Source organism: Panthera pardus, unplaced genomic scaffold, assembly GCF_024362965.1.
Source record: "Panthera pardus isolate Hobbes unplaced genomic scaffold, ASM2436296v1 HiC_scaffold_27, whole genome shotgun sequence".
Classification (NCBI taxonomy): Eukaryota; Metazoa; Chordata; class Mammalia; order Carnivora; family Felidae; genus Panthera; species Panthera pardus.
The window spans coordinates 118,748,606-118,774,824 of NW_026526843.1; the positions used below are offsets into that span (position 1 = coordinate 118,748,606).

General features: G+C 56.2%; 1 protein-coding gene across 1 annotated transcript; it reads left to right on the forward strand.

Moving 5' to 3' along the window:
- Positions 1-4,754: 4,754 nt before the first annotated feature.
- On the forward strand, positions 4,755-25,259 carry LOC109256169 (granulocyte-macrophage colony-stimulating factor receptor subunit alpha-like). The gene is given in 14 exon segments (XM_053891856.1): positions 4,755-4,871; positions 5,660-5,929; positions 5,931-5,973; positions 9,769-9,870; positions 10,714-10,856; positions 11,863-11,986; positions 14,362-14,491; positions 14,585-14,757; positions 16,261-16,397; positions 19,487-19,516; positions 19,933-20,068; positions 21,398-21,494; positions 24,673-24,754; positions 25,042-25,259. Coding segments are annotated over 13 exon segments (1,380 nt in total). The 5' UTR covers positions 4,755-4,871; positions 5,660-5,842; the 3' UTR covers positions 25,138-25,259.
- Positions 25,260-26,219: the final 960 nt, after the last annotated feature.

A 26,219-nucleotide genomic window follows, 5' to 3' on the forward strand; every position in this document is an offset into this window, starting at 1 on the left:
GGATTGGTGAATGGATAGATGATAGATAGATAGATAGATAGATAGATAGATAATAAAAGAATGGATAGATAGGGGATGGATGGATGGATGGATGAATGGATGGATGGATGATGGATAGATAGATAGATAGATAGATAGATAGATAGATAGATATGATGTATGGGTGGGTGAATAGATGGATGGAAAGATGGATGGATGGATGGATGGATGGATGGATGGATGGATAGATGGATGGATAGATAGAATATATGTTGGGTGATAGATAGATAGATATGATGGATGGATGGATGGATGGATGGATGGATGGATGGACAAGATAGATAGATAGATAGATAGATAACAAGATATGAGGCATGGATGGATGGATGGATGGATGGATGGGGGATGGGGGATGGACACGTAGGTGGACAGACAGACTCTCATGGCCTCACCACCACCGACGTCCGGGGCTGAAGACCATGACACGGTACATCCTGTGCAGTGTAGACTGCTGTGCACTGTCTCTGGTCGCTACCCCCGTGGATCCCAGTAGCAGTCCCCACGCTAGCATGACACCAACTGTCCCCAGACACTGTCAGGTGTCCCCTGGGCTGGGGGGGGGGGGATGGAGACAATAAGAGCGAAATCTCCCCCAGTAGAGACCGTCTGAACTCGGGCCTGTTGACAAACAGTGTCTAAGAGCGTTCCATGGGGACTGGGGGCCACAGGGAGGCTCTGTGAGGGCCTGGTGTGAAATCGCACAAAGCAGACATGAATCCCGCGGGAAGGCGGGTCCAAGGTGGAGACGAACACAGGCAGCTGCATCCCCATTGCGATGGGCGGAAAGGGTGTGTGTGCACATTCGCACGCGAATGCCCGCGCAGCGGAGTCTGCTCACGAGAACGCACCGTGCGTCATGCCTCTCCAGATAGCTCGGTGCCTCCCGGCCAGACCCGCCTCTCGCCTATTTGCACGAATGCCCCGCCTTTCACGGTGGCTGCCCAGGACCCGCGTAAGGACAGGTAGATGCTTTTGCAAAAGCATTCAAGGCGCGCTGAAGCGTGTTCACGTTTCCCCTACGGGTCCCGGTGTTTCCTAAACGTTCCTGCTGGTTTCTTCAAGGTCCTTCCATCTGGCGTATGTTGGGACGCCCGGCCCGCCCATATGGGACACGCACAGAGGCACACACACTGTCTCTCTCCGGGGAAACAGAAGCGAAAAGTCAGTGGAGGTCGGTGGCGACGGGTTAACTACATGACGGGGATTGACGATGCCCCTGTCGTGATGAGCACAGGGTGACGTAGGGAAGGGTTCCATCACTATGTTGTACAGCTGAAACGAATATTACACTGTTTGCTAAGTATACCGGAATTTAAATTAAAATTTAATTAAAAGTAAAAGATGCTCAGGGGGCCTGGGTGGCTCAGTCGGTTGAGCGTCCGACTTCAGCTCAGGTCATGATCTCACGGTTCGTGGGTTCGAGCCCCGCGTCGGGCTCTGTGCCGACAGCTCAGAGCCTAGAGCCTGCTTCCGATTCTGTGTCTCCCTCTCTCTCTGCACCTCCCCTTCCCCGCCCTCAAAAATAAATAAACGTTAAAAAAATAATTTTAAAATATTTTATTTGAAGCAGGCTCCGTACCCAACGTGGGACTTGAACTCACTACCCTGAGACCAACAGTCTCATGCTCTACCGACTGAGCCAGAGGGCGTCCCCTCTCTGGGATTTTTCTACACAAGCCACGAATCACACCGCCGGCGGATCAAAGGGCTTTCCATCCTTTTCTTTGTTAATTATCTTATTTTCTCTGCTGGCCAAGACCTCAGACACAATGCTGAATAGCACGTCTGAGTGATAGCTTGCCAGCCGTCTCGTCCACGTCATGATTTCTATGGCTATTGGTTTTTATTCAAAATCCTGCTTTCTCTATACCATATCTGTTATTTAGTTCAGCTTTTTAAAAATTGTATTTAATAAATTAATTTTGTTTTGGAGACAGAGAACACAAGTAGGAGAGAGGCAGAGACAGAGAGAGAGACAGAGAGAGAGAGAGACACAGAGAGAGAATCCCAAGCCGGTTGGTCACTCAGCACAGAGCCTGACATGGACCTCGATCTCACAAATCGTGAGACCATGACCTGAGCCAAGATCAAGATTCAGATGCTTAACCAACTGTCCTACCCAGGTGTCCCTCTTTATTTCCCCTTTTCAATCTGTTGACTTTCTAAGGAAAAATAATCTATGCCATGGAACTCTAAAAAAATCTTGAGTATTCAGACTTTATTTTTTTAATTTTTTTTTTTTTACATTTTTATTTAGTTTTGAGACAGAGAAACACAGAGCATGAACAGGGGAGAGTCAGAGAGAAGGAGACACAGAATCCGAAGCAGGCTCCAGGCTCCGAGCTGTCAGCACAGAGCCTGATGCAGGGGTTGAACGCACGAACTCTGAGATCATGACCTGAGCCGAAGTCGGGCACTCAACCGACTGAGCCACCCGGGCACCCCTTTTTTATTAATATTTCCTAAAGCCTCGTCCATCCTACAGCTTCTGGAGCAAGTGCACCCCAAGGTAATTCATACCGACGGTGTTGGTAAAACACTCTCCCCTCAGACCATCCGCAAGTTGTAGGAATAGCTTAAGTTGCCGGAGTGTCCTGTCTGCTCAAGGCTGGGTCCCAGGTCCGCCGTGTTTTCCAGCCGTGTTTCTTGTTCGCGGTGGATCCAAAGGCACAGCGTCGGGGGCTCCGTGTGCCGTGCGCGACCTCCTGTGTTCGAAGCGATTGTCCCGATTCCCCCTCTCGGAGCCTCTCCCTCGGTGGTCTTGTGCCTCCCGGTGTCACGTAGGGCATCCCATGGCTTCTCCTCAAGATGGGCTATGGGCGCGGGCCTGTCTTTCTCACTTCTGTCACCGAGCTTTGGGTCCCTTCCCGCCCAACTGCTGACGGCTGTTTCTGCCTCTAAGAAAAGGAACAGAAGGGACTCGGGGACCACAGCTGCCGTCAGGTCAGAGGGAACTATCGGTCAGGACGACGGAAAGCCCCTTGCACACGGACGTCCCTCACTAGGAAGGAGGAGGCTGGGCGTCCCGGCCAGCGTCGGGAGACGAGGCAGGGAGGGCTCGTACCCTTCACACCGTTGCTGACTCCCCGACCCCGTGGGAGCCCAAGAAAACGTGTCACTCTCCCCACGTCCACAGGCCAGGGCGCACACCTCCGGGATTGGGAGCAGACCACGGGTTTGGGGGTTCGTCGTAGAGCTTAGTTCTTGGAGCAAGTCACTCCGTCTGCCGTTCTGGGCCTGTTCTGGAGGCTCAGGAACACGCGACCTTGTTTCCGGAAAGGCCGAGAGAAGAATAACCAAGTAAATACTCCACATCTGGGGCGCTGGGGAGTGAGGGGAAGAAAGGATGAGAGGCAGGGCCCCCCGGTGTGGGGACCTGCGACCCGCTCTCAGAGGACGTTACGTACGTAACCAGAAACCTCCGCTGCCTGTCAGGACCGGGTCATGGGAACCTGCCTGAGCCCCTCATCTGACAGAAACAAGGAGAAACAAGAAAGGGCACGTGTCAGTTTCCCCCCAAAGGATTCCATCCGGGAGGCTTGAAACAGTAGGAATTCATCCTTCCCCAGCAATGCAGGCCAGTGTGAGTTCCAGGCAGGAAAGGGCCACTGAGATGCAGGCAGGGCAGAGCCGCTGAGATCCAGGCAGGTCAGGGCCACTGAGATCCAGGCAGGGAAGGGCCACTGAGATCCAGGCAGGGAAGGGCCACTGAGATCCAGGCAGGACAGGGCCGCTGAGATCCAGGAGAGGCAGGGCCGCTGAGACCCAGGCAGGGCAGGGCCACTGAGATCCAGGCAGGGCAGGGCCGCTGAGATCCAGGCAGGGCAGGACCCCTGAGATCCATGCAGGGCAAGGCCACTGAGATCCAGGCAGGGGAGGGCCGCTGAGATCCAGGCAGAGCCTGGTGATGAGCTCCCCAGAGTGAGGGACAGGCACCAGCTTTCCCGCGATGCCCCCGGGCCCCGAGGGACGCCCAGCCCAGCACATCCATGTGGCTGGAGCGACAGTGGGGACAAGGGCTGGAGCTGTAGGGACGAGCTGACCGTTTCCTCACTGTGAGTTTCTGCAAGATCGTGGCCTCCGTTTGGCACCACATTCGATTCTCAGAAGGTGACCTTAGAGCCAAGGTTACACGTCACCTTCAGCAAAGCTGAAAACCTGTTGTGTCAGGTAAAACCCCGAGGCCCAAAGAGGGAAAGAAGAAAAGGGAACACGGAGTGCATGTGGTTATTCTTAGAGAAAGCCCCGTTGCCGCCCTTGGGTTGGGAGATTCAGCAGGACTCGCAGAAGTCCGCAAAGCTGTTGCGCCCGTGGCCCTGACTTCATACAACAGAAGCCAGAGGGGGAAATCGGCCCCACGTAGAGGGGCTTGGCAGAGCCCGAGACAGGGGACGCGTGGGCTTATAGCTGCCCTGTCTCCATGGACGTGCGGAGGGTGGGCAGGTGTCCCAGTAGCCTCATGCGGCCACGCGCACAAAGGATCACAAAACGCGCCCCGAGCCGTCAGCCTGCCCTCGGGGACACGTGCTTGTGCACACGGATGCTGGCCGGGAGGGGGTCACGCCCCAGGTCAGCTCTCCAAGAGCGCGGACAAGCCGAGGCTTCCACTGACCGCGGCCAGGGGTCCCGACTGTATGGAATGAGCCCGCATCACAGGAAGGGGGCGGGCGCTGAGCAGAAAAGGGAAGTGTCGGCTGCCGTGCCCCTGCAGTGCAATCACGGTCCTCACTTTCTGACACGGCCCAGAGCCGCCCGAGACAGCGGCCAGATGGCAGAGCGCCGGGAAACAGAGAGAGAAAGCAGGTGGCCAGCGCGGAGGCTGGAGCCCTGGGGTAAGGCGGGTTGCTTCCCTGTCTGAGTCTCCGACGCGCCTTGTCACCGTGGTACCTGTTCCTGCCGCTGGCCGCTGACACTGGCCGTCAGGGAGCACCTGAGGGGGAGGAATGGGAAAATCCGGATGGGGGGCCCCCGTGCAGAGGGGGGGAATTTCCAACAGCACGTGGGCGCGGTGTCGGAGGGTCTGAATTAGCCTCAGGGATGGATGAGCCCGCTTGCACCGGGACCAGGCTGAGCCCCCCGGGCAAGGCTGTGCGTGGGGATCCCGGAAACCACTCTGGACTTACTCCGGAGGCTTGGATGCGCTCAGAGGTGCCATGTACAGACGGTCTTCCATACGGGCAACGGTGCTTCCCGGATCCTGGGGATACACGTTCCTGACGGTCGCTCACGTCAAAGCCCCCGGCAAGCAAGTGCAGATCTGCCGGCCGGCCTGAGTAGCAGGTGTCTCTGGGGACGACGATGTGGTGACGGAGCGCGTCCGCGTCTGGTGACAACCGAGAGAAGACGGGAAAGTTGGGTAGGCAGTGGACGCAAAGGAGGGCAGTGCTATGTGGTCACCATTCATTGGAGACACGCAGCCCGGGCGGATCCCGGTTGGCAGGAGGGACGTGAGTAGTGTCGAGCAGTGGGCACGGGGTCCCCCTTTTGGGGGGTCGAGGACGCCCCGGCTCAGGTGGGGAGGATGCCTGAACGTTGCCGATGCGCGAAATGCTGTGGAACCGTAGGCGTTGAAAGGGTAGATTTTACACCGTCTGCGTTTTGCCTGTTTTTAAAAATCAAGGCAAAGATAAACTCAAGGAAGCACGAGATCCTACCCCCCTGCCCCGCCGGATGGCGTTTTCCCATCCGGTGGAGTGAGGCCGGCAGGAGCTGCCCCCCAGGACGGGCGTGAGCGGGGAAACCAGGAACCCTGTGGGAGGTGCCTACGCTCACCACACCAGGCGCCTGAGACATCACGGCACCCATGACTTCACGCTTCCCCGCAATGTTCTCCACGGGGACTGTCGGCATCGTCGGCCAAGAGCCGCACAGCGTCACTAACCATCTAGTCAAAGAGAGCAAGCCTCCCGTGGGCCCCCTGCCCGCCACCCTTGGGTATGAAAGAACCCAGTTGTTTGCTTTTGGGTTTTTCTTTTTTTTCCTTCATCCAGTTTTACAGAAGTTGATGGTTTTGCTCCATCACCATGAGCAAGAAGAAACAGGCAGGGGTCAGTGCAGAGGAAGCAGAATGGGGAACAGGTCCAGGCGTGGGCAAATTTCGGTGCAGAAATTCAGGGCGGCGGGTGAACCGGGGCGGTGGGGCGGGCGTCCATCCACAGGCACCTGCTGCGTGTGCAGCCCCCAAGCAGCTGGTATGGGAGGCTGGAAAAAGGAGGAGAAACGCGGGTTCGAGACGTTTATGGGGGTGAAGGGAAAACAAGCCTGGGAAGGCCTGGGTGGAGCAGGGTTCAGCTTGCAGACGGAGGAAGCCGGAAGGTCGCCATAGCTCTGGACTGCTAGGTGCGGGGGAGGCCGGGAAGTTGGGACAGGTCTGCTCCCCGCTTTCATTTCCTCTTTTATAGCAAGTGTGGTGCCCTGTGGGCAGGGTGGGCTCTGGGAGGTTGGGAGGCAGGAATTGGAGGCTGGGGGCGGCTCCCCAGGTGCACGGTGGCTCAGGTGTGCACCCCTGACGTGTGGGGAGCTGGCTGGATTCTGCACCGTTGGGCTCCAGCCGGAGAAAGTGGTGCACAGCAGGGGAGAAGGGGCTGGGGCACCTAGAAGAGTCCTCAGTAGGCAGGCCGCCTGTCACTGCACAGAGTGAGTGGGGAAGGAGGCAGGTGGTGAGGAATGATCCCCCACAGCTCAGAGGTCTGTGGGGCAGGGAGCAGTGAGGCGGGGGCCTGTAGCTCCTACAGAGGAAGGATCCCCTGGATGGGGCTGGACGTGGGGGAGAGAGGAGCCCAGATGTGCTGAACTGACCATGCATGGGAGGGAGACAGGAGAGGGAGCTTAAGGGGGGCCCAGGGGGAGAGGAAGAGAGCCCATGAAGAGAGGGACCAGCTGGATGGAGGCAGCCAGAAAGCAGACACTGGACGAAATGGGGAAAGGACTGGGTGAGAGAGAGGGAGGGAGGGGGGAAAAAGGAGGGAAGAAAGAAGGGACAAAATGAAGGAAGGAAGGAATGAAGGGAAGAGGAGGGAGGGAGGGAGGAAGGCAAGGAGGGAGGAAGGGAGGAAGGAAGGAAAGAAGAAGGAAGGAAGGAAGGAAGGAAGGGAGGAAGGGAGGAAGGGAGGGAAAGAGGGAGGGAGGAAGGGAAGGAAGAGGGAAAGAGGGAGGGAGGAAGGGAAGGAAGGAAAGAAGGGAGGGAGGGAAGGAAGGAAGGAAGGAAGGAGGCAGGAGGAAGAAGGGAAAGAAGGAAGGAAGGAAAGAAAGTAGAAAGGATGCAAGGAGGGAGGGAAGAGAAATGGGAAGGGAGAAAGGAAATTTGTGGCTATCTGTTCTGTCAGCACCCAGGGAGCTAATACACCAAGAGTAAAGAGGGAGTGTTTAGAAAAGATAGAAAACATAGACCATTAACACAAGGAAATTACAGAAAACACCATCATGTGTGGTAAGAGAGAGAGAGGAACCTCCAAGAAAAGATAAGGAATTAAAAGGATGAGGTCATAGGGAACACAAAGGCAGGAAGAAACAGCAGAGGCAGTTAGTGGCTGAGAAGGAGAGAAATACTTAGAGACCTAAGACCCTCGTTACAACTGACAAGTGACAACAACAATCACCAAGGAACCAACCTCAGCAAAAATACCACCAGGGAGATGGTGGGCAGACCACAAGACCCCACCCCAAACCCAAGCGTAGCATCAGGTGTTCTCTGTTGAGTGCAGCTTTATGTGACCAGATCCCTTTGCTTTTGTCCTTACGTGTTGAAAAAGTTTTTAATAGACTTTGTTTTTTTTTAAGAGCAGTTTTAGGTTTACAGAAACATTTAAGTCAAAATTAAGGGATTCCTATATATGTGCTTCCCCTTGGACCTAGTCTCCCCCATTATTAATATTTGCCATCAGTGCGGCACAGCTGTTATAATTGATGGACCAATATTGATACGTGATTATTGATTAAAGTCCACGGTTTACATTAGAGTAACTCTTGGTGTTGGACATTCTTTGAGTTTGGACAGATGTGCAACAACATGGATCCACCGTTATAGGATGATAACAGAGTAGTTTCACTGCCCTAAAAATCCTCTGTGCCCCACCTGCCCATCTGTCCCTCCCCCAACCCTGAAGACTGCTCACTTTTTTCTGTCTCCATACTTTTTCCTTTTCCAGAATGTCATAGAGTTGGAATCATACAGGATGTATCATGTTCAAGCTGCCTTCTTTCACTTAGTAAATCATTTAGGCTCCTCCATATCTCTCTGTGCACTTACCCTTTTTTATTTTCCTCTTTTATGTTTACACACCCCTTTCGATAGTTGCAAAACTCAAGTTTTTAAAACAAGAAGTTAAAAAAAAAAGACAAACCTCAAAATATTTTTATTACCACAATGGAAACCTGACCTATCATTTCTTTTTCTACTCGCCCCAAATCCATTCTGATTATTAAGACAGAATCAGAGTGTGTGTCAACTATACTCCTATTAAAAACATTTTGGAGGCGCCTGGTGGATCAGTCGGTTAAGCGTCCGACTTTAGCTCAGTTCACGATCTCACAGTCTGTGAGTTCGAGTCCCGCGTCGGGCTCTGTGTTGACAGCTCAGAGCCTGGAGCCTGCTTTGGATTCTGTGTCTCCCTCTCTCTCTGTCCCTCCCCTGCTCGTGCTCTGTGTCTGTGTCTGTCTCTGCCTCTCAAAAATAAATAAACAGCAAAAAAAATTTTTTTAGTTAAAAATTTTTTAATACAAATTAGAAAATTAAAATTGTATGAACCAAACAAGAGTCAGCACAATGAGAAAGTAATAGGAGTGTGTGTAATTTTCTCCCAAGAACTGTGACATATCGGGTGTGGCTTCAAGACTCATCTGGACCATGAGTCAAGCCTGATCAACATGGCGGACGTGTGAATTTGCAGGGTAGATCCGCGGGGCACTGGTAAATCTCCATCCACGCTCTGCGGGGAGATCATTTTGTAACCTGCCTCTCACAGGAAGCTCATTCTGGAGAAGAGAGAAGTACGTGAGTGGGTTCCTGGTTTCTTGGTCATGCGGGCTCTCGAGTAGGTGGACAGCCCGGGCCATTCTCTGCACGTGGAACTGGAATCCATTTCTTTGACAAATGAAGGCGTAGCCTGGGGAAGGGCTTGGGGAGCCTGCCTTCCACCCGGACCCCGGTCAGAGATGGTCCAGACGTGTCCGGGAGGCAGAGTATGTGGAGCCAGGACGTCACTCACAGTCCAGCAGCCTGGGAATGACCCTGACTCTCTGTCTCCACTGTTGTTTTGTGCGCAACATGGCCATCAAGTTGGTGCCCATCCTGGACTCAGCCCTGAGCCCTAGGGAGTGAGTGGATCTTGGTACCTGTGGTGGACACAATAACATGCCCAGAGATGTGTCCATCCCGTGTCAGCATGGTGGACGTCGTCATAAGGGCCCCGCGGACGTCTATCTCCTCCACTAGATTACAGACGGGAATGATGCCAGAGCATGTGGTCAACTCACCGCAGGGACACAGAGGACACAGGGTGGGCTGGAGCCCGTGTCCAGGCTGCAGGCCAGGCCCTCGGTTCTGGGGGCCCCCTGAGACCGGTTGTAACCTGCAGTGACCCCAGGCAGACCAGCGGGCTGGCCATCAGCCTGGGGATGGTCCTGTGGTTTTCCCCCGGAGCATCCCCCTGGGGAATCCTGTCTGGGTCCTCCTGCCGAGACCCCTCGTGAGAGCTGATTTCCTCACAGTGTGACTGTCCCTCCTTCCAGGGCTTCCTCGTCCTCCCAGCCGCCCCCTGGGACCCTGGGCCACGACCATCCTGTTCTGCATGCTGCTGGACCCAGCGTTACCCCTGACTCAGGAGCACCAGGGTAAGGGCGTGAAGCTGTCTGACCCTTTTCTGCCCGCCTCATTCCGCGTCCTGTGTCCCTGGGGACACGTCCTGACACGTGAGGTCTCTGGGTCCTTCCGCACCTTACACGCCTGCACAAAGTGTGTGCTGTCCAGCCTGGCCCCTGCCGTGTGCATTGCACGTGATGCTGGTGAGGTCTGCTCACTCCGGAGTGCCCTGGGTCCAGGGCTGTGCACAAGCTGGCTGGACGTGTTGTCAGAGTTCTGTTGACCGTCAAAGACTTTCTCGGCTGCGTTATGTCAGGGATTTGGTCACTAACTGACAGCTTCCCTGCTTTCTGACACAAGTTCTGCCTTAGGACCAACCGGAGGAAGCCCGATGCGCTGTCCTAATGTATCACAGGGGCACCCCGCTTCTAGGGAGTCACGTGATCTCCCCCACACCCACAGCCTCTGCTCAGGCACAACCGAATGGCCCCGCTTGTCCACTGTGAAACCTGCCCTCCCCTCTGTCCGCCCTTGAGTCTCTGACAAGTGCCGCCGATGGTGGCCAACTCCCTCACCGTGCTGAGCTCGCAGTAAAAATAGTCTCTGCTGGTTCTCACTTGGTTGGTCTTGGCTCACGTACACGGTAGGCGTCCTCACATGGAGAAAAGGCACAGAGATCCAGGCAGGAAGGGGAGATGGGAGCGGGGCAGATTCTGAGGATGTGCCAATGCCCTGGGGCCACCTGGGGTGGGACAGGGGAAGGGCACAGCATGTCCCAGCCTTGATTTTTGCTTACAAGATACGGGATGGGTCAGCGGGTGGGGAGTGACGATGGGAAAAGGGCAACTTCTGAATCCGGTGGCTACGTCTTTCAGATGTTCCAACCACGGAATGGGTCCCCAGTCTAAATATGAAGTTTGACCGAAGGACAATGGAACTGAGTTGGGACTGCAAAGAAAACACTACCTACCTCGAATGTGTGATGATCCACAAGGAGAAAGGAGAGATCAGAAAAAAGGTAAGATGATTTGATAAAGTCATCTGGTATCCTTCACGAGGCTCTCTTCACGTTAGGAATAAGGCTACAACAGGTGGGAATGGACAGCATGGGTATGACGTTGGGACACATCATGGTTCTAGATGTACCAGGGAGATAAGGACTGGCCCGTGTCCAAAAGGTGCCTGGGGGCCCGATTCCCTGGGGGACTTAGCAACTCCTTGGAAAATGTCTTATCCCAAAAGGAAAGGGAGGGCGGGGCTCCCCAGAAAGGATGCCCAGCTCAAAGCTCCTATGAGGTTAGACCTGTCACAGGCTGTAGGGTGGGACCCTTGGGGATGATCACCCACCCAAAGAGGGCGAAATGAGACAATCTGGTGGGATGCGGGACCCAGGGCCACAAGGGCAGATTCCGATCGGGAACCCGAATGTGCCCAGAATTTCCAGGGGGCACTTTCCGGGAGACGGAATGTCCAACAACAGTGATCAGGGGGAAGACATGCGGCTTATTCTGTGATTTTCAGGCTTTGGTGTCCCGTCAGAGGGTGTTGCTTAGGGGAACCGCTGTCCTCCCAGCAGAAACTGCAGCCTTTTGCCCAGTGGATCCATCCAAACTCATCCACACGGCGGACTTAATCCCAAGAAAGACATAGCATTAGTCCCGAGTGTTCGATGAAAACAAGGTCACAAGGCTCACCAGATACAATGGTAACATGAAGCCTGTGACTGTATGAGGGTTTGAGACAGGACAAGAAAACTCCCCCACCTGGACCCCACTGAGCCAGAATCTGCATTTTAACCGGATCACTGGTGACTGAGGGCCCCAGGGAAAGAAGGCCTCTGTTCCCGCCTTCTAAACAACACTATACACTGCAGGGTTGAGGTCCCACCTACATGTTGGCACGCCAACACCCACCCAGAGAATGTGCATGGGTGGTGGTGACTTCACGGGGTCAGTGGATGAACAAACGACATCCAGATGAGAAGAAAAAATGTCCTAATGCGCTGACTGGTTGCATCTTTTTAGCCCAAGAACAAAGACTGTCACTGCAACTTTTCCCATGATTCTCTCCATGGGGGAATCACGTTCGTGGTTAAAGTAAATAGCACCCAAGGACCGATTCCAGAAAAACTGGTCTACGCTAACCCAGGTAGGGAAAACATCACAGTGATCCTTCTGGACATCATTACCCTCAAGACATGCCCAATTTTGTCTTTCTTGTCTGACTTTGCTCACTTAGCACACATAACACCTTCTTTTTGTAACGGAATACTACTCCATCGTGTGTATACACCACATCTTCTGTATCCATCCATTCAGCAACACCGTTTAGGCTGTGTCCACACGTTGGCTATTGCGAATCATAATGAATGATGATTCACATTATTGTGAATGTGTGCCATAATGAACATGGGGGTGTGTATACCTTTTGGGGATCCAGATTTCGTTTCCTTTCGGTATAGACCCAAAAGTAGGGATTGCTGGGCCATATGAGAGTTCTGCGGTGAATATTTAGAGAAACTTCCTAATTTTTCCACAGTGGCTGCACTCACTCACATTCCCACCAGCAGTGCACAGGGTTCCCTGTTGCCCACACCCTCCCCGGTATTGATCTCTCCTCTTTTTCATAATAGCCATTTAGCGGGTGTGACACGACAGCTCCTTGCGGCTTTGATTCGCATTTCTTTGATGATAAATGATGTGGAGTATCTTCCCGTGTAGCCGTTGGCCATCTGTGTATCTTCTTCTGAAAAATGTCTATTCAGGTCCTTTGCCCTATTCAGGTTGTTTCAGTTTTGGGGGGTCTTTTGTTGTGTTTGTTTGTTTTCTTTTGTTGTTTTCTCCTTCTCCTCCTCCTCCCACTTCTCCTCCTCCTCCTCCTTCTTCTCCTTCTCCTCCCAAACCCAAAGTCAAATGCTTAATGGACTGAGCCACCCAGGCGCCCCTTATCTGTGTGTTCTTAAATTTTCTTCATCAATGTCGGATAATATTCAGTATACACATCTTTCACCTTCTTGGTTCAGTTTATTCCTAAGTATTGTATTCCTTTTGTTGCTATCAGAACAAAGGGATTATTTCCTTTTTTAAATTTTTCTTATTTTTTTTTAAATTTTTTTAACATTTTATTTATTTTTGAGACAGAGAGAGACAGAGCATGAACGGGGGAGGGGCAGAGAGAGAGGGAGACACAGAATCGGAAACAGGCTCCAGGCTCTGAGCCATCAGCCCACAGCCCGACGTGGGGCTCGAACTCATGGACCGCGAGATCGTGACCTGAGCCAAAGTCGGACACCCAACCGACTGAGCCACCCAGGCGCCCCTTATCTGTGTGTTCTTAAATTTTCTTCATCAATGTCGGATAATATTCAGTATATACATCTTTCACCTTCTTGGTTCAGTTTATTCCTAAGTATTGTATTCCTTTTGTTGCTATCAGAACAAAGGGATTATTTCCTTTTTTAAATTTTTCTTATTTTTAAGTAATCTCTACACCCAATGTGGGGCTCAAACCCACAGTCCCAACATCAAGAGTCACATGCTCTACCAGCTGAGCCAGTCAGGCACCCTGGAATTATTTTCTTAATTCTCTTCCTAAACGGGTTGCCATTAGAGTATACAAATACTGATTTTTGCATGCTGATTTTGTATCCTGCAACTTTATTACATTTATTTATTAGCTATAATAAAAGTGTTTTTGGGGGCACCTGGGTGGCTCGCTTGGTTGAGCGGCAGACTTTGGCTCAGGTCATGATCTCGCGGTTCGTGAGTTCGAGCCCCATGTCGGACTCTGGGCTGACAGTTCAGAGCCTGGGGCTTGCTTTGGATTCTGTGTCTCCCTCTCTCTCTGCTCCTCCCCTGCTTGCACTCTGTGTCTCTCTCTTTCTGAAAAATAAATAAATATTTTAAAAAATTAAAAAAAAATTAAAGTGTTTTTGCTTGTTTAGTTTTTAGGGGTTTTTTGTACACATATGATTATATTATCAGCAAACAGATAATCTTGATTTTTTTTTTAATTTCGATACCTTTATTTCTTTTTCTTGTCTAATTGCTCTGGCTAGGATTTCCCATGCTATGTTTAAATTGAGGTGGTGATGGGGCACCTGGGTGGCTCAGTCGGTTAAGCAACCAACTTCAGCTCAGGTCATGATCTCACAGTCTGTGAGTTCGAGCCCCACGTCAGGCTCTGTGCTGAAAGCTCAGGGTGGGTCTGTTAAGCGTGCGACTCTTGATTTCGGCTCAGGTCATGAGTTTGAGCCTTGCATCAGGCTTCCCGCTGACAGCACTGAGCCTGCTTGGGATTCTCTCTCTTCCTCTCTCTCTCTGCCCCTTCCCACCTCTCCCTCTCTTTCTCGAAATAAAAAGTAAATAAAACAAAATGAATTTGGAAGTGTTTCCTCTTCTTCTATTTTTTGGACGTGTTTAAGAAGGACTGGAAAGAACTATTCTTTGAATGCTCGGTAGAGGCTCCAAGCATAAAGCCTGTGGTCCCCTTGCCCAGATTGTTTCCTTCTTGTGTCTTCTCAGGTGGTGAGGGCACCGCTGCCCAAAACTTCTCCTGTTTTATCTACAACGTGAACTTCATGAACTGCACTTGGGCGAAAGGTCGGGCTGCGCCTGATGACGTCCAATATTTCTTGTACATACTAGACTTTAAGTAAGTGTCGACCTTACGTAGGCGGCCTTGAAAAGCACAGGGCGGGAGGGGGGGACGCCCTGACCGGTCTCCGAACACCTTGGAATCTTGTAGGGAAAAAAGGGAAAGAGAGTGTCCTCATTACGTGACGGACTCAGGAACCCACGTCGGATGTCACCTGCACGATCTGTCGGGATTAACGTTCCGCAATTACTTCCTGGTGAATGGCACCAGCCGAGAGACGGCGGTCCAGTTTTTTGACACGATTTTGTCCTTGAAAAACATAGGTGAGAACGGCGTCCTGTGGGGTGAACCCATGCTTGGCAGGCGAGCTCGGGACAGGATTTGCCGGGACACCAGCCCGCGTTTCCTGGGGCTGCTGTTAGCACCTGGCCACAAACTGGGGGGGTTGGAAGAACGGAAATGTATTCTCTCGCAGCTCTGGAGGCCAGAGACCCCGAGTCGAGGTGTCCATACGGTTCCTTCCTTCTGGAAGGTGGCCGAGTAAGGGGGCCAGCACCCCTTCTACTCTGAACTCGGCGTGGTGAAAAGGTGTGGTGCCCCTGCCCCTCACCGCCCACCGGAGGAAGCCAGAGCCCCCCCCCCCCAGGCCCCCACAGTGAAGTCCCAGCAGGACAGAGGGGGACATTCGGACCGGGAGGTGGCGGGAGGGGAATTCGGGCTCGCTTGTGGGCCTCCCCATGTGGTAGCGGGCACAGCCTTCTCTTGCCTTTTGGGGGGACCCCGTTGACAAACGGATGCCAGCTCACGTCTCCCCCAGCCCCCTCTTGCAGAGCCACCTGTTGGGGGAGCTCTAGGTGGCCGCTGGGGCCCCTGGGACTGTCACAGCAGGACAAACGTCCCCCTGGCCCAGACGTGGCCACCTTCCTTCCGAGGGAATCCCGACTTTTCTCTCTTCTTCCCCATGTTTCTAAGACTTTTATGTGACCCAGGAGGCCCCAAGATTATTGCAAACTTCAGCCCTGTGATACTGTGACTTCCGATCAGCCGCTCTGGGTCTCCCTCCCGGCTCTGTGGCCCAGGGCTGACCAGACCCTTTGAATTTCCCGGGGTCCAGAGCCCTGAATGTGTCTTTTGTTATGTTAACGAGGTGACCGCGGAAAAGCGCTCGTGGTAGGGGCCGGTTGCCAGGGTTACCAACCGCAGGATCGGTGGCTTTGAATTTTCAGTTCCCTCCTCTGACTTCGGCCAGGGGCGGGGGGGGGGGGGGGGGGGGGGGGGGGGGGGGGGGGGGGGGGATGGGAGAGGGGCTGGGGGGCCCCAAGGGGCAACGGTTTAAGGAGTCCAGTCTGCGTAAGGAAGGCTGCGTGCCGTCCCGAAAGGACGGGGACAGTCTTAGCAGTCTGTGCGGGTTTTCCGTGACGGAAACGCGCCCCCTCCCACCTCCGGGGTTGAGGACCGAATGTGGCCGCCGGGAGGAGACACAGACCGCACGTCCCCAGCCTTGGCGCGACCCACCCCGCGGGGTATCCCTTCGCCGCTCGCCGGGTCAGGACGTGCGTCCTCTCCGCCGGCTGTCCCCATAGTGGCCCCGTGTCCGCTCAGCCCCCTCTGCGTCCCTCCTTCCCTCCCCCGGGGTTCCCGGGTCCCCTCCCCGCAGCCGGCCACGCGGTCGCGCGTGCGCACCGCCAGCCCTGCCCACGCGCCCCGCCCGCGGTCCCCTTTGGTGCTCCGGCGGACCCCTACCGGCTGCCCCTTGACGCCCGGCGGGCGGGACCTGGGCCGGAGCCCCCGGGGCTCAGGGCCGTGACCTCGGTCCCCCCTCGCAGAAATATACAGCCCGCCCAACAACGTCAGCGTCGACTTGCAACCCGTCCCACTGCAGATCCTCTGGGACCCCGCCCAGGACCCGACACCCCCTCGTCCGCCCTGGGACTTCAACTACCAGCTGCGCATCCAGAAACAGGTCAGTGCGCTCGGCCCCGGACCGGACGGCGTCGACCCAGAGGGCAGACCAGCGCCCCGCCCCCCGCCGCGAGGGCCCGGTGCGCGCGGCCCGGCAGCGATGGGTGAGGCGGGGCGGCGGGGCAGAGGAGGACACGGTGCCCCCCGCGGGACGGTCACCCCCGCGGCCGGTCCCAGGGCGAGGGGACACCCCCGGCCTTGCTCCCCCGAAAGCCGTCGGGGCTTGGAGGTGAGCAGGCCGAGGCCGGACGCACAGGCCCTGGCCGTCCACCGCCGCCGGCACCCGCCTGGAGAAGGGGGTTCTTTCCTCCAGGACCGCCGGGACCCAGTGTAGACAAGGCAGGTTCGCTCCGCCACGACCACGGGAGCCAGGGGGGGCAAGGCGGATTCTCTCTTCCCCATCAACGGAGACTCGGTATAGACAGGGGGACGCTAGGCTCCGTATGGACGTGCGCCCAGTGTAGACAGGGGGGACGCTAGGCTCCGTATGGACGTGCGCGCAGTGTAGACAGGGGTACGCTAGGCTCCGTATGGACGTGCGCGCAGTGTAGACAGGGGTACGCTAGGCTCCGTATGGACGTGCGCCCAGTGTAGACAGGGGGACGCTAGGCTCCATATGGACCTGCGCGCAGTGTACAGGGGGACGCTAGGCTCCATATGGACGTGCGCCCAGTGTAGACGGGGAACGCTAGGCTCCATATGGACGTGCGTGCAGTGTAGACGGGGGGACGCTAGGCTCCATATGGACGTGCGCGCAGTGTAGACGGGGAACGCTAGGCTCCATATGGACCTGCGCGCAGTGTAGACAGGGGGACGCTAGGCTCCGTATGGACGTGCGCGCAGTGTAGACAGGGGGACGCTAGGCTCCGTATGGACGTGCGCGCAGTGTAGACAGGGGGACGCTAGGCTCCGTATGGACGTGCGCGCAGTGTAGACTGGGGACGCTAGGCTCCGTATGGACGTGCGCGCAGTGTAGACAGGGGGACGCTAGGCCCCGTATGGACCTGCGCGCAGTGTAGACAGGGGGACGCTAGGCTCCGTATGGACGTGCGCGCAGTGTAGACAGGGGGACGCTAGGCTCCGTATGGACGTGCGCGCAGTGTAGACAGGGGGACGCTAGGCTCCGTATGGACGTGCGTGCAGTGTAGACAGGGGGACGCTAGGCTCCGTATGGACGTGCGTGCAGTGTAGACAGGGGGACGCTAGGCTCCATATGGACCTGCGTGCAGTGTAGACGGGGAACGCTAGGCTCCATATGGACGTGCGCCCAGTGTAGACGGGGGACGCTAGGCTCCGTATGGACGTGCGCGCAGTGTAGACGGGGGGACGCTAGGCTCCATATGGACGTGCGCGCAGTGTAGACGGGGGGGACGCTAGGCTCCATATGGACGTGCGTGCAGTGTAGACGGGGGGACGCTAGGCTCCATATGGACCTGCGCGCAGTGTAGACACGGGGACGCTAGGCCCCATATGGACGTGCGCGCAGTGTAGACAGGGGGACGCTAGGCTCCATATGGACCTGCGCGCAGTGTAGACAGGGGGACGCTAGGCTCCGTATGGACGTGCGCGCAGTGTAGACAGGGGGGACGCTAGGCTCCGTATGGACGTGCGCGCAGTGTAGACAGGGGGGACGCTAGGCTCCGTATGGACGTGCGCGCAGTGTAGACAGGGGGGACGCTAGGCTCCGTATGGACGTGCGCGCAGTGTAGACAGGGGGGACGCTAGGCTCCGTATGGACGTGCGCCCAGTGTAGACAGGGGGACGCTAGGCTCCGTATGGACGTGCGCGCAGTGTAGTCAGGGGGGACGCTAGGCTCCGTATGGACGTGCGCCCAGTGTAGACAGGGGGACGCTAGGCTCCGTATGGACGTGCGCGCAGTGTAGACAGGGGGACGCTAGGCTCCGTATGGACGTGCGCCCAGTGTAGACGGGGGACGCTAGGCTCCGTATGGACGTGCGCGCAGTGTAGACAGGGGGGACGCTAGGCTCCGTATGGACGTGCGTGCAGTGTAGACGGGGGGACGCTAGGCTCCATATGGACCTGCGTGCAGTGTAGACGGGGGGACGCTAGGCTCCATATGGACCTGCGTGCAGTGTAGACGGGGGACGCTAGGCTCCATATGGACGTGCGCCCAGTGTAGACGGGGGACGCTAGGCTCCGTATGGACGTGCGCGCAGTGTAGACAGGGGGACGCTAGGCTCCGTATGGACGTGCGCGCAGTGTAGACAGGGGGACGCTAGGCTCCGTATGGACGTGCGCCCAGTGTAGACAGGGGGACGCTAGGCTCCGTATGGACGTGCACCCAGTGTAGACAGGGGGGACGCTAGGCTCCATATGGACGTGCGCGCAGTGTAGACGGGGGACGCTAGGCTCCGTATGGACCTGCGCGCAGTGTAGACAGGGGAACGCTAGGCTCCATATAGACGTGCGCGCAGTGTAGACAAGGGGACACTAGGCTCCGTATGGACGTGCGCGCAGTGTAGACAGGGGGGACGCTAGGCTCCGTATGGACGTGCGCGCAGTGTAGACAGGGGGACGCTAGGCTCCGTATGGACGTGCGCGCAGTGTAGACAGGGGGACGCTAGGCTCCGTATGGACGTGCGCCCAGTGTAGACGGGGGACGCTAGGCTCCATATGGACGTGCGCGCAGTGTAGACAAGGGGACGCTAGGCTCCATATGGACGTGCGCGCAGTGTAGACGGGGGGGACGCTAGGCTCCATATGGACGTGCGCCCAGTGTAGACAGGGGGAGCCCTCTCTCCACTTCCAGCTGCGCCCAGTGTAGAAAAGGGGGAGCCCTCTCTCCACATCCGCCTGTGCCCAGTGTAGACAAACTCGACCTCCAGCCCTTGCTTGGCCCCATCCGCCACTGGCTTGAACCCCAGGCGTGATCAGGCCCCGTTTCCCTCCGTGGACGAGTCCCACCCTCAGTCCCCACGTGACTGGGGTGAAGGCAGCTCACAGGGCCTCAGCCGTCCCCTGGGCCCCGGGGTGTGACCCTTGACCACACTCCCAGGGGACAACGTGTGAAAACTGTAAAAATGTGCCCAATGCAGAAAAGTACATCTAGTTCTGTTTGTTTTTTTCTAGGACAACAAGGAACACGCCGGAAATCAACTGGTGAGTTGAAACCCTGACCCAGAAGATTCCTGTGAGCGTGACCCAGATTTCTTCCTGCCAAACACCTGTAGTGGGTGGACGTCAACGTCCTTTATGGGGACGTTTCCTAAGTCCTAGGGACACTCTGACCTTCCGTATCGTCTTCTGTCCAATGGGGCTTAGCTCGGTCCCCGTCTCTGCTCCTGGCCCTTGTACCTGCTGAGAGATTTCTACTTGGGGGAGCCCCCGAGACCACGTGTTTCTAGACAGTTCTGATGCTCGGCCCCGGAGGGAGCGTGCTTCTGAACCTGTCAGCTGCCTCGGTGGGGCCGTTGGAAAGGCATCCCCCCCCGCCCGCTCCCCCCCACCTCCCACCCCAGCCCTTCTTTGCTGAACACAGGAGACCCTGCCTTGAAACTTTTCTCTTCTGTCCAAAGATCGACGTGACCGGCAAATCGGAAAATAAATATAACTTCCCGAGTCCAGAGCCCAGACCCAAGCACACTGTAACGATACGGGTCTCAGACGCACGGGGACAGCATTGGAGCGCCTGGAGCCAGCCCGTGGAATTCGGTACGTGACCCGGGAGCGCCTCCGGATCCATCTGTTAGCCCGTCCCGTCTCCCTGGAGGCTCACGACCCAGGGGTTCCCGTGCGCTTGTCTGTGCTCCTTCAGAGGAAGGACAAACGCCCCGCAGCCTCCTGAACCGGCCACCCCAGCCGGAAGGGGTCTCCTGGTCTGACACTTGTAGGGCGACTTTGTTGAAGCCATATGCCTGCAGAGAAAAAAAAAAAAAAAAAACCCATATGCCTGGAAATGCGTATGGTTGGTTGGGGGGGTCCATTTGTATTTATTTTTTTATTTTTTAAATTTACTTATCTATTTGGTCCATTTCTATTTTATTTGGAGGTTAAAGTTTATTTGGTCCATTTTTATTTTATTTGGGAGGTTAAAATTTAGTTATTTGGTCCATTTCTATTTTATTTGGAGGTTAAAATTTATTTATTTGGTCCATTTCTATTTTATTTGGAGGTTAAAATTTATTTATTTGGTCCATTTCTATTTTATTTGGAGGTTAAAATTTATTTATTTGGTCCATTTCTATTTTATTTGGAGGTTAAAATTTATTTATTTGGTCCATTTTTATTTTATTTGGGGATTTGAAATGTATTTACTTGGTCATTTGGTTTGTTTTTTAGAAATTAATTTTTTTGGTCTTTTTTTTAAAATGTTTATTTTTTTATTTAAAAAAGTTTTTTTAATGTTTTTATTTATTTTTGAGACAGAGAGAGACAGAGCATGAGCAGGGGAGGGGCAGAGAGAGAGGGAGACACAGAATCCAAAGAGGGCTCCAGGCTGCGAGCTGTGAGCGCAGAGCCTGATGCAGGGGTTGTAGTCATGAACCCTGAGATCATGACCAGAGCCGAAGTCGGACGCTTATCTGACTGAGCCACCCAGGAGCCCCTAAATGTTTGTTTATTTTTGAGAGACAGAGCAGGAGCAGGGGAGAGGCAGAGAGAGAGAGACACACACACAGAATCCAAAGTGGGCTCCAGGCTGTGAGCTGTCAGTGCAGAGCCTGATGCAGGGGTTGAAGTCATGAACCGTGAGATCATGACCAGAGCCGAAGTCGGACGCTTAACCGACAGAGCCTCCCAGGCGTGCCTTTTTGGTCCCCTTTGAAATCGGTTTATCGCACCGTCAGAGCACGTTCTGGTGTGGACGGTGCAGAGGCCCCTTTGGCTCACGGACAGCTTTGCGGGAAGGCTTCGGGGTGGACACTTGGCGGGTCCTCCGCCGCTCTGAGCCTTTCTCCTCCGCGGCCAGCCGGCGAGGGAATGACTGCTGTGTGTCCCCAGTCTGCCCTGAGGGGTACGAGGTGCGTCCCCCTGTCTCCCCAGGCTCCACACAAGCCACAGCCAGCTTTGTGCACGTCTATGTGCTCGTGGTCCTGGGGACCTTCGTCTGTGCCCTGATTCTCAGCTGCTTTGTGAAAAGGTAATTCCAGTGGTGGTTTGGATGGAGCTCACAGAGCCGGTGGTGTGCCCTCAGCAGGGGGCGGTGTAGACGCAGCCAACGGGGGCCTCGTCGGGACCCCCGAGGGGCAGCCCCAGAGCCCCCCAGGGGCCCTACCGAGCCCACCCGTGCGCCCCCACCCTTCAGCCGGATGGGCGCTGGGGGCCCCCGCCCTCAGCTTCTCTTTCTGCCAAAGCTTCCTGTCCCCGTGCGAGTCTCACCGAGGCCTCGGGGCCCAGCCGGCAGCGTCCAGTCCGCCCGCCTTTGCACGTGGGGAACGGGGGCTCCTGTGTGGGCAGCAGACGTGTGCCCTCGGCTCCAACAGGGTCTCAGGGCCCCTCACACGCGCCTCGGGATGAAAGGCACACGCAGAAAAGTTAATTCTCACCTACAGGCCGGTGCAGGGCACGGTTTGCAAACCTGGGGCATCTTCGCAGAGGGTGGCCCTCCTGCACGATGGGGGGACCCTCTGGGTGGCCTCCTGTGCCCAGCCCTCGATGGCCCCCGCGTCCTGGCTGGGCATCTGGTGGCCGTTCCCCTCAGGACTGAGGCGCGTGGCCAACGGCACAGGACAAGGGGGGGCTGTCCCAGCCGGCTGAATGCGGGGGCCGCACGGCACCCCCGTTGCCCAGGGACCCTGCACCTGGGAGCAGATGGGAACAGGGGCCACAGCCACCGGAACGGTCACAGAGCGCGTGCTTTACCCAAGGCACTTATCTTTGTGAAAAGCTGCTTGTGTTTCCTGTGGAAACAGGAAAAAATGACCACAAACCAGATGTCTTGAAACAACAGAAATGAATCATCTCCCAGCATTGGAGACGAGAGTCTGAGACCCAGACAGGGAAGGACCACTGAGATCCAGGAGGGGCAGGACCCCTGAGATCCAGGCAGGACAGGGCCACTGAGATCCAGGCAGGGAAGGGCCACTGAGATCCAGGCAGGGCAGGGCCACTGAGATCCAGGCAGGGCAGGGCCACTGAGATCCAGGGGGGGCAGGACCACTGAGATCCAGGAGGGACAGAACCCCTGAGATGGAGGCAGGACAGGGCCACGGAGATCCAGACAGGACAGGGCCTCTGAGATCCAGGAGAGGCAGGTCCGCTGAAACCCAGGAAGGTCAGGGCCGCTGAGATCCAGGCAGGGCAGGGCCGCTGAGATCCAGGAGGGGCAGGGCCGCTGAGATCCAGGAGGCACAGGACCACTGAGATCTAGGAGAGGCAGAAACACTGAGATCCAAGCAGGGCAGGGCCACTGGGATCCAGGAGGGGCAGTGCCACTGAGATCCAGGCAGGGGAGGGCTGCTGAGATCCAGGTAGGGCAGGGCCACTGAGATCCAGGAGAGGCAGAAACACTGAGATCCAGGAAGGGCAGGGCTGCTGAGATCCAGGTAGGGCAGGGCCACTGAGATCCAGGAGGGGCAGGGCCCCTGAGATCCAGGCAGGGCAGGGCCACTGAGATCCAGGCAGGGCAGGGCCACTGAGATCCAGGCAGGGCAGGACCACTGAGATCCAGGAGGGGCAGGACCCCTGAGATCCAGGAAGGGCAGGACCCCTGAGATCCAGGCAGGGCAGGGCCGCTGAGATCCAGGCAGGGCAGGGCCCCTGAGATCCAGGCAGGGCAGGGCTGCTGAGATCCAGGAGGGGCAGGGCCGCTGAGATCCAGGAGGGGCAGGGCCACTGAGATCCAGGAGGGGCAGGGCCCCTGAGATCCAGGCAGGGCAGGGCCACTGAGATCCAGGCAGGGCAGGGCCACTGAGATCCAGGCAGGGCAGGGCCACTGAGATCCAGGCAGGGCAGGACCACTGAGATCCAGGAGGGGCAGGACCCCTGAGATCCAGGAAGGGCAGGACCCCTGAGATCCAGGCAGGGCAGGGCCGCTGAGATCCAGGCAGGGCAGGGCCCCTGAGATCCAGGCAGGGCAGGGCTGCTGAGATCCAGGAGGGGCAGGGCCGCTGAGATCCAGGAGGGGCAGGGCCACTGAGATCCAGGAGTGGCAGGACCCCTGAGATCCAGGAGGGGCAGGACCCCTGAGATCCAGGCAGGGCAGGGCCGCTGAGATCCAGGCAGGGCAGGGCCCCTGAGATCCAGGCAGGGCAGGGCTGCTGAGATCCAGGCAGGGCAGGGCCGCTGAGATCCAGGAGGGGCAGGGCCACTGAGATCCAGGAGGGGCAGGACCCCTGAGATCCAGGCAGGGCAGGGCCGCTGATATCCAGGCAGGGCAGGGCCCCTGAGATCCAGGCAGGGCAGGGCTGCTGAGATCCAGGCAGGGCAGGGCCGCTGAGATCCAGGAGGGGCAGGGCCACTGAGATCCAGGAGGGGCAGGACCCCTGAGATCCAGGCAGGGCAGGGCCGCTGAGATCCAGGCAGGGCAGGACCACTGAGATCCAGGACGGGCAGGACCCCTGAGATCCAGGCAGGGCAGGGCCGCTGAGATCCAGGCAGGGCAGGACCCCTGGGATCCAGGCAGGGGAGGACCACTGAGATCCAGGAAGGGCAAGACCATTGAATCCAAGAGGGGCAGGGCCACTGAGATCCAGGAGGCACAGGACCACTGAGATCCAGAAAAGGCAGAAACACTGAGATCCAGGCAGGGCAGGGCCCCTGAGATCTAGGGGGGACAGGACCACTCAGATCCAGGCAGGGCAGGGACACCCGTCATTGGATTTAGGTTCCCTCATGCAGGATGAGCTCACATTAACTTGATTACATCTGCAAAGATAAAATTCCCAACAAGGTCCTGTTTCCAGGTGCCTGGACTCAGGACCTGAGTATATATTTTGGGGGGACAGCACTCAGCTGTTCAGGCTCAGATGCACAAATGAAGTCAGGCCGCTGGAAATAGTGCCGACCATAAACCCAGCTCGTGGACAGGAACCTGCCGGCTCGGAAAGCGTGCTCTCCAAGGTTGGAGGGACAGGGGGACATGTCCGGGGACCTCGGGTTACCCCAGGATGCCCGCGATGGGCCACATCCTCCAGTCCATCCCCGTACCCCAGGGACTCAGTCTCGTGTTTGCTCATTTCTCTGAGATTCGAGCCTTCAGTGAAATCGTTCCCCGGAACGTGGCTGTGGCTTCTCACACGGCAGGAGGACGTGTCCCACGTCACAGACGGGTGAGGTTACATGCCGGTCTGTCCTTCACACGCTCCTTGTGTCCCCAGGTTGTTTGCGTCAGAGACCTTATTCCCACGGATTCCGCACATCAAGGATAAATGGAGTGAGAACGTTCACACTGACCACCAGGTAGGTGGGGGGGGGGGCAGCGAACCAGCACGGGGGGTGGGCAGTGAGCCTCCTTCCCCTCCCTTGGTCCCCAGGCTCGGTCCTGCCCCAGGACCTTTGCACGTGCCGGACCGTATGCCTGGAGGCCCCTGTCCCAAGCCGTCCCATCAGGCGGTCCTTTTATGCCTCAGTCACAGGGCGGCCCCGCCCACCGGGCCCCCGGTTCCCATCCACAGCCCTCGGCCACCCGAGCCCTGCTCGCTGGGTTCCCGAAAACCCGACACCCCCGTCCTCCCTGTGCCCCCCAGATCATCTGGGAGAAATCCACCCCGGATACAGGAAAGATCGACCATGAAGAGATCCTAACCGTGGAGGAAGTCACCGTCGCCCCGGAGAGCGTGTGAACCACAAAGTTGCTTCCAGCCCTGGAATGTTCTGGAAGCCGTTTTGTCTTTTCATTGTTTGAACACTTATTTATACTGCGCTCTATTTTTTTACTTTAAAACAACGTGGTCTTTTGCAAGGATGCCTGTAGTCGGAGTTGAACGCCGTTGGGTCCTGACCCCATGATGCACCTTCCTTGACCCCCGGGGAGCAATGAGCCTTTCCCTCCCGTGGCTCAGGCGTCCCCCTGCCAGCAGCCGGTGGGGCTGGGGCATGGCCTCTGACACACTTGTCCCATGCGAACAGTGGCCTCCCCGTACAGGGACCATCTCAGGGTCCCGAGCGTAATCACCTGTAAGGGCCCGTTGGTCACAGAAGGTCACATGTTCACAGGCTTTGGGAATCAGGTCGTGGACGTCCTTGGGGACATTAGTCCACAACATGGGGGTCAGGACTTGGACACCTTTGTGTGCAGGCATGGGAGGGAGGGGAGGGGACTTCCTTCAAAGATCCTGGCTACACCTCTGCATGGTGACTTCTGAGAGGGCAAATCCTACGACCTGCAGGCCGCCCTGCGCACGTGAGGGTATGCGCCAGGAGAGCGTCTAATGCGGGCCTTCATGAGACAACAGGGCACATCCAGGACCGGAAGTGAAGGTGGCCGGGAAGGATGTCAGCTGCACGTACCTGGGGTGCCCGCAGAAGGTCTCCAAAGCCAGCAGGAGTGTCCCGTGGAAACCACGGCTTACCTCCGGGCTGGATTTGTTCATGAGGACAAAGCTAACGGGAGAGCAAGATGTATGTGGAAAATGTATATACAGAGAGATACAGATACAGACACAGATACAGGTAGATCCATATCGGAATATATACCCAGAAGAGACAGGAAAATATATACGTGGATACATATGCACAAAGAGATACATATTTTCAGAAATACGTGTTGATACGTGTGCACAAAGATATATATTTGCAGAAATACGTGTGGATACGCATGCACAAAGAGATATCTATTTGCAGAAATATGTGTGGATACGTATGCACGAAGAGATACATATTTGCAGGAATACCTGTGGATACGTATGCATGAAGAGATAGATGT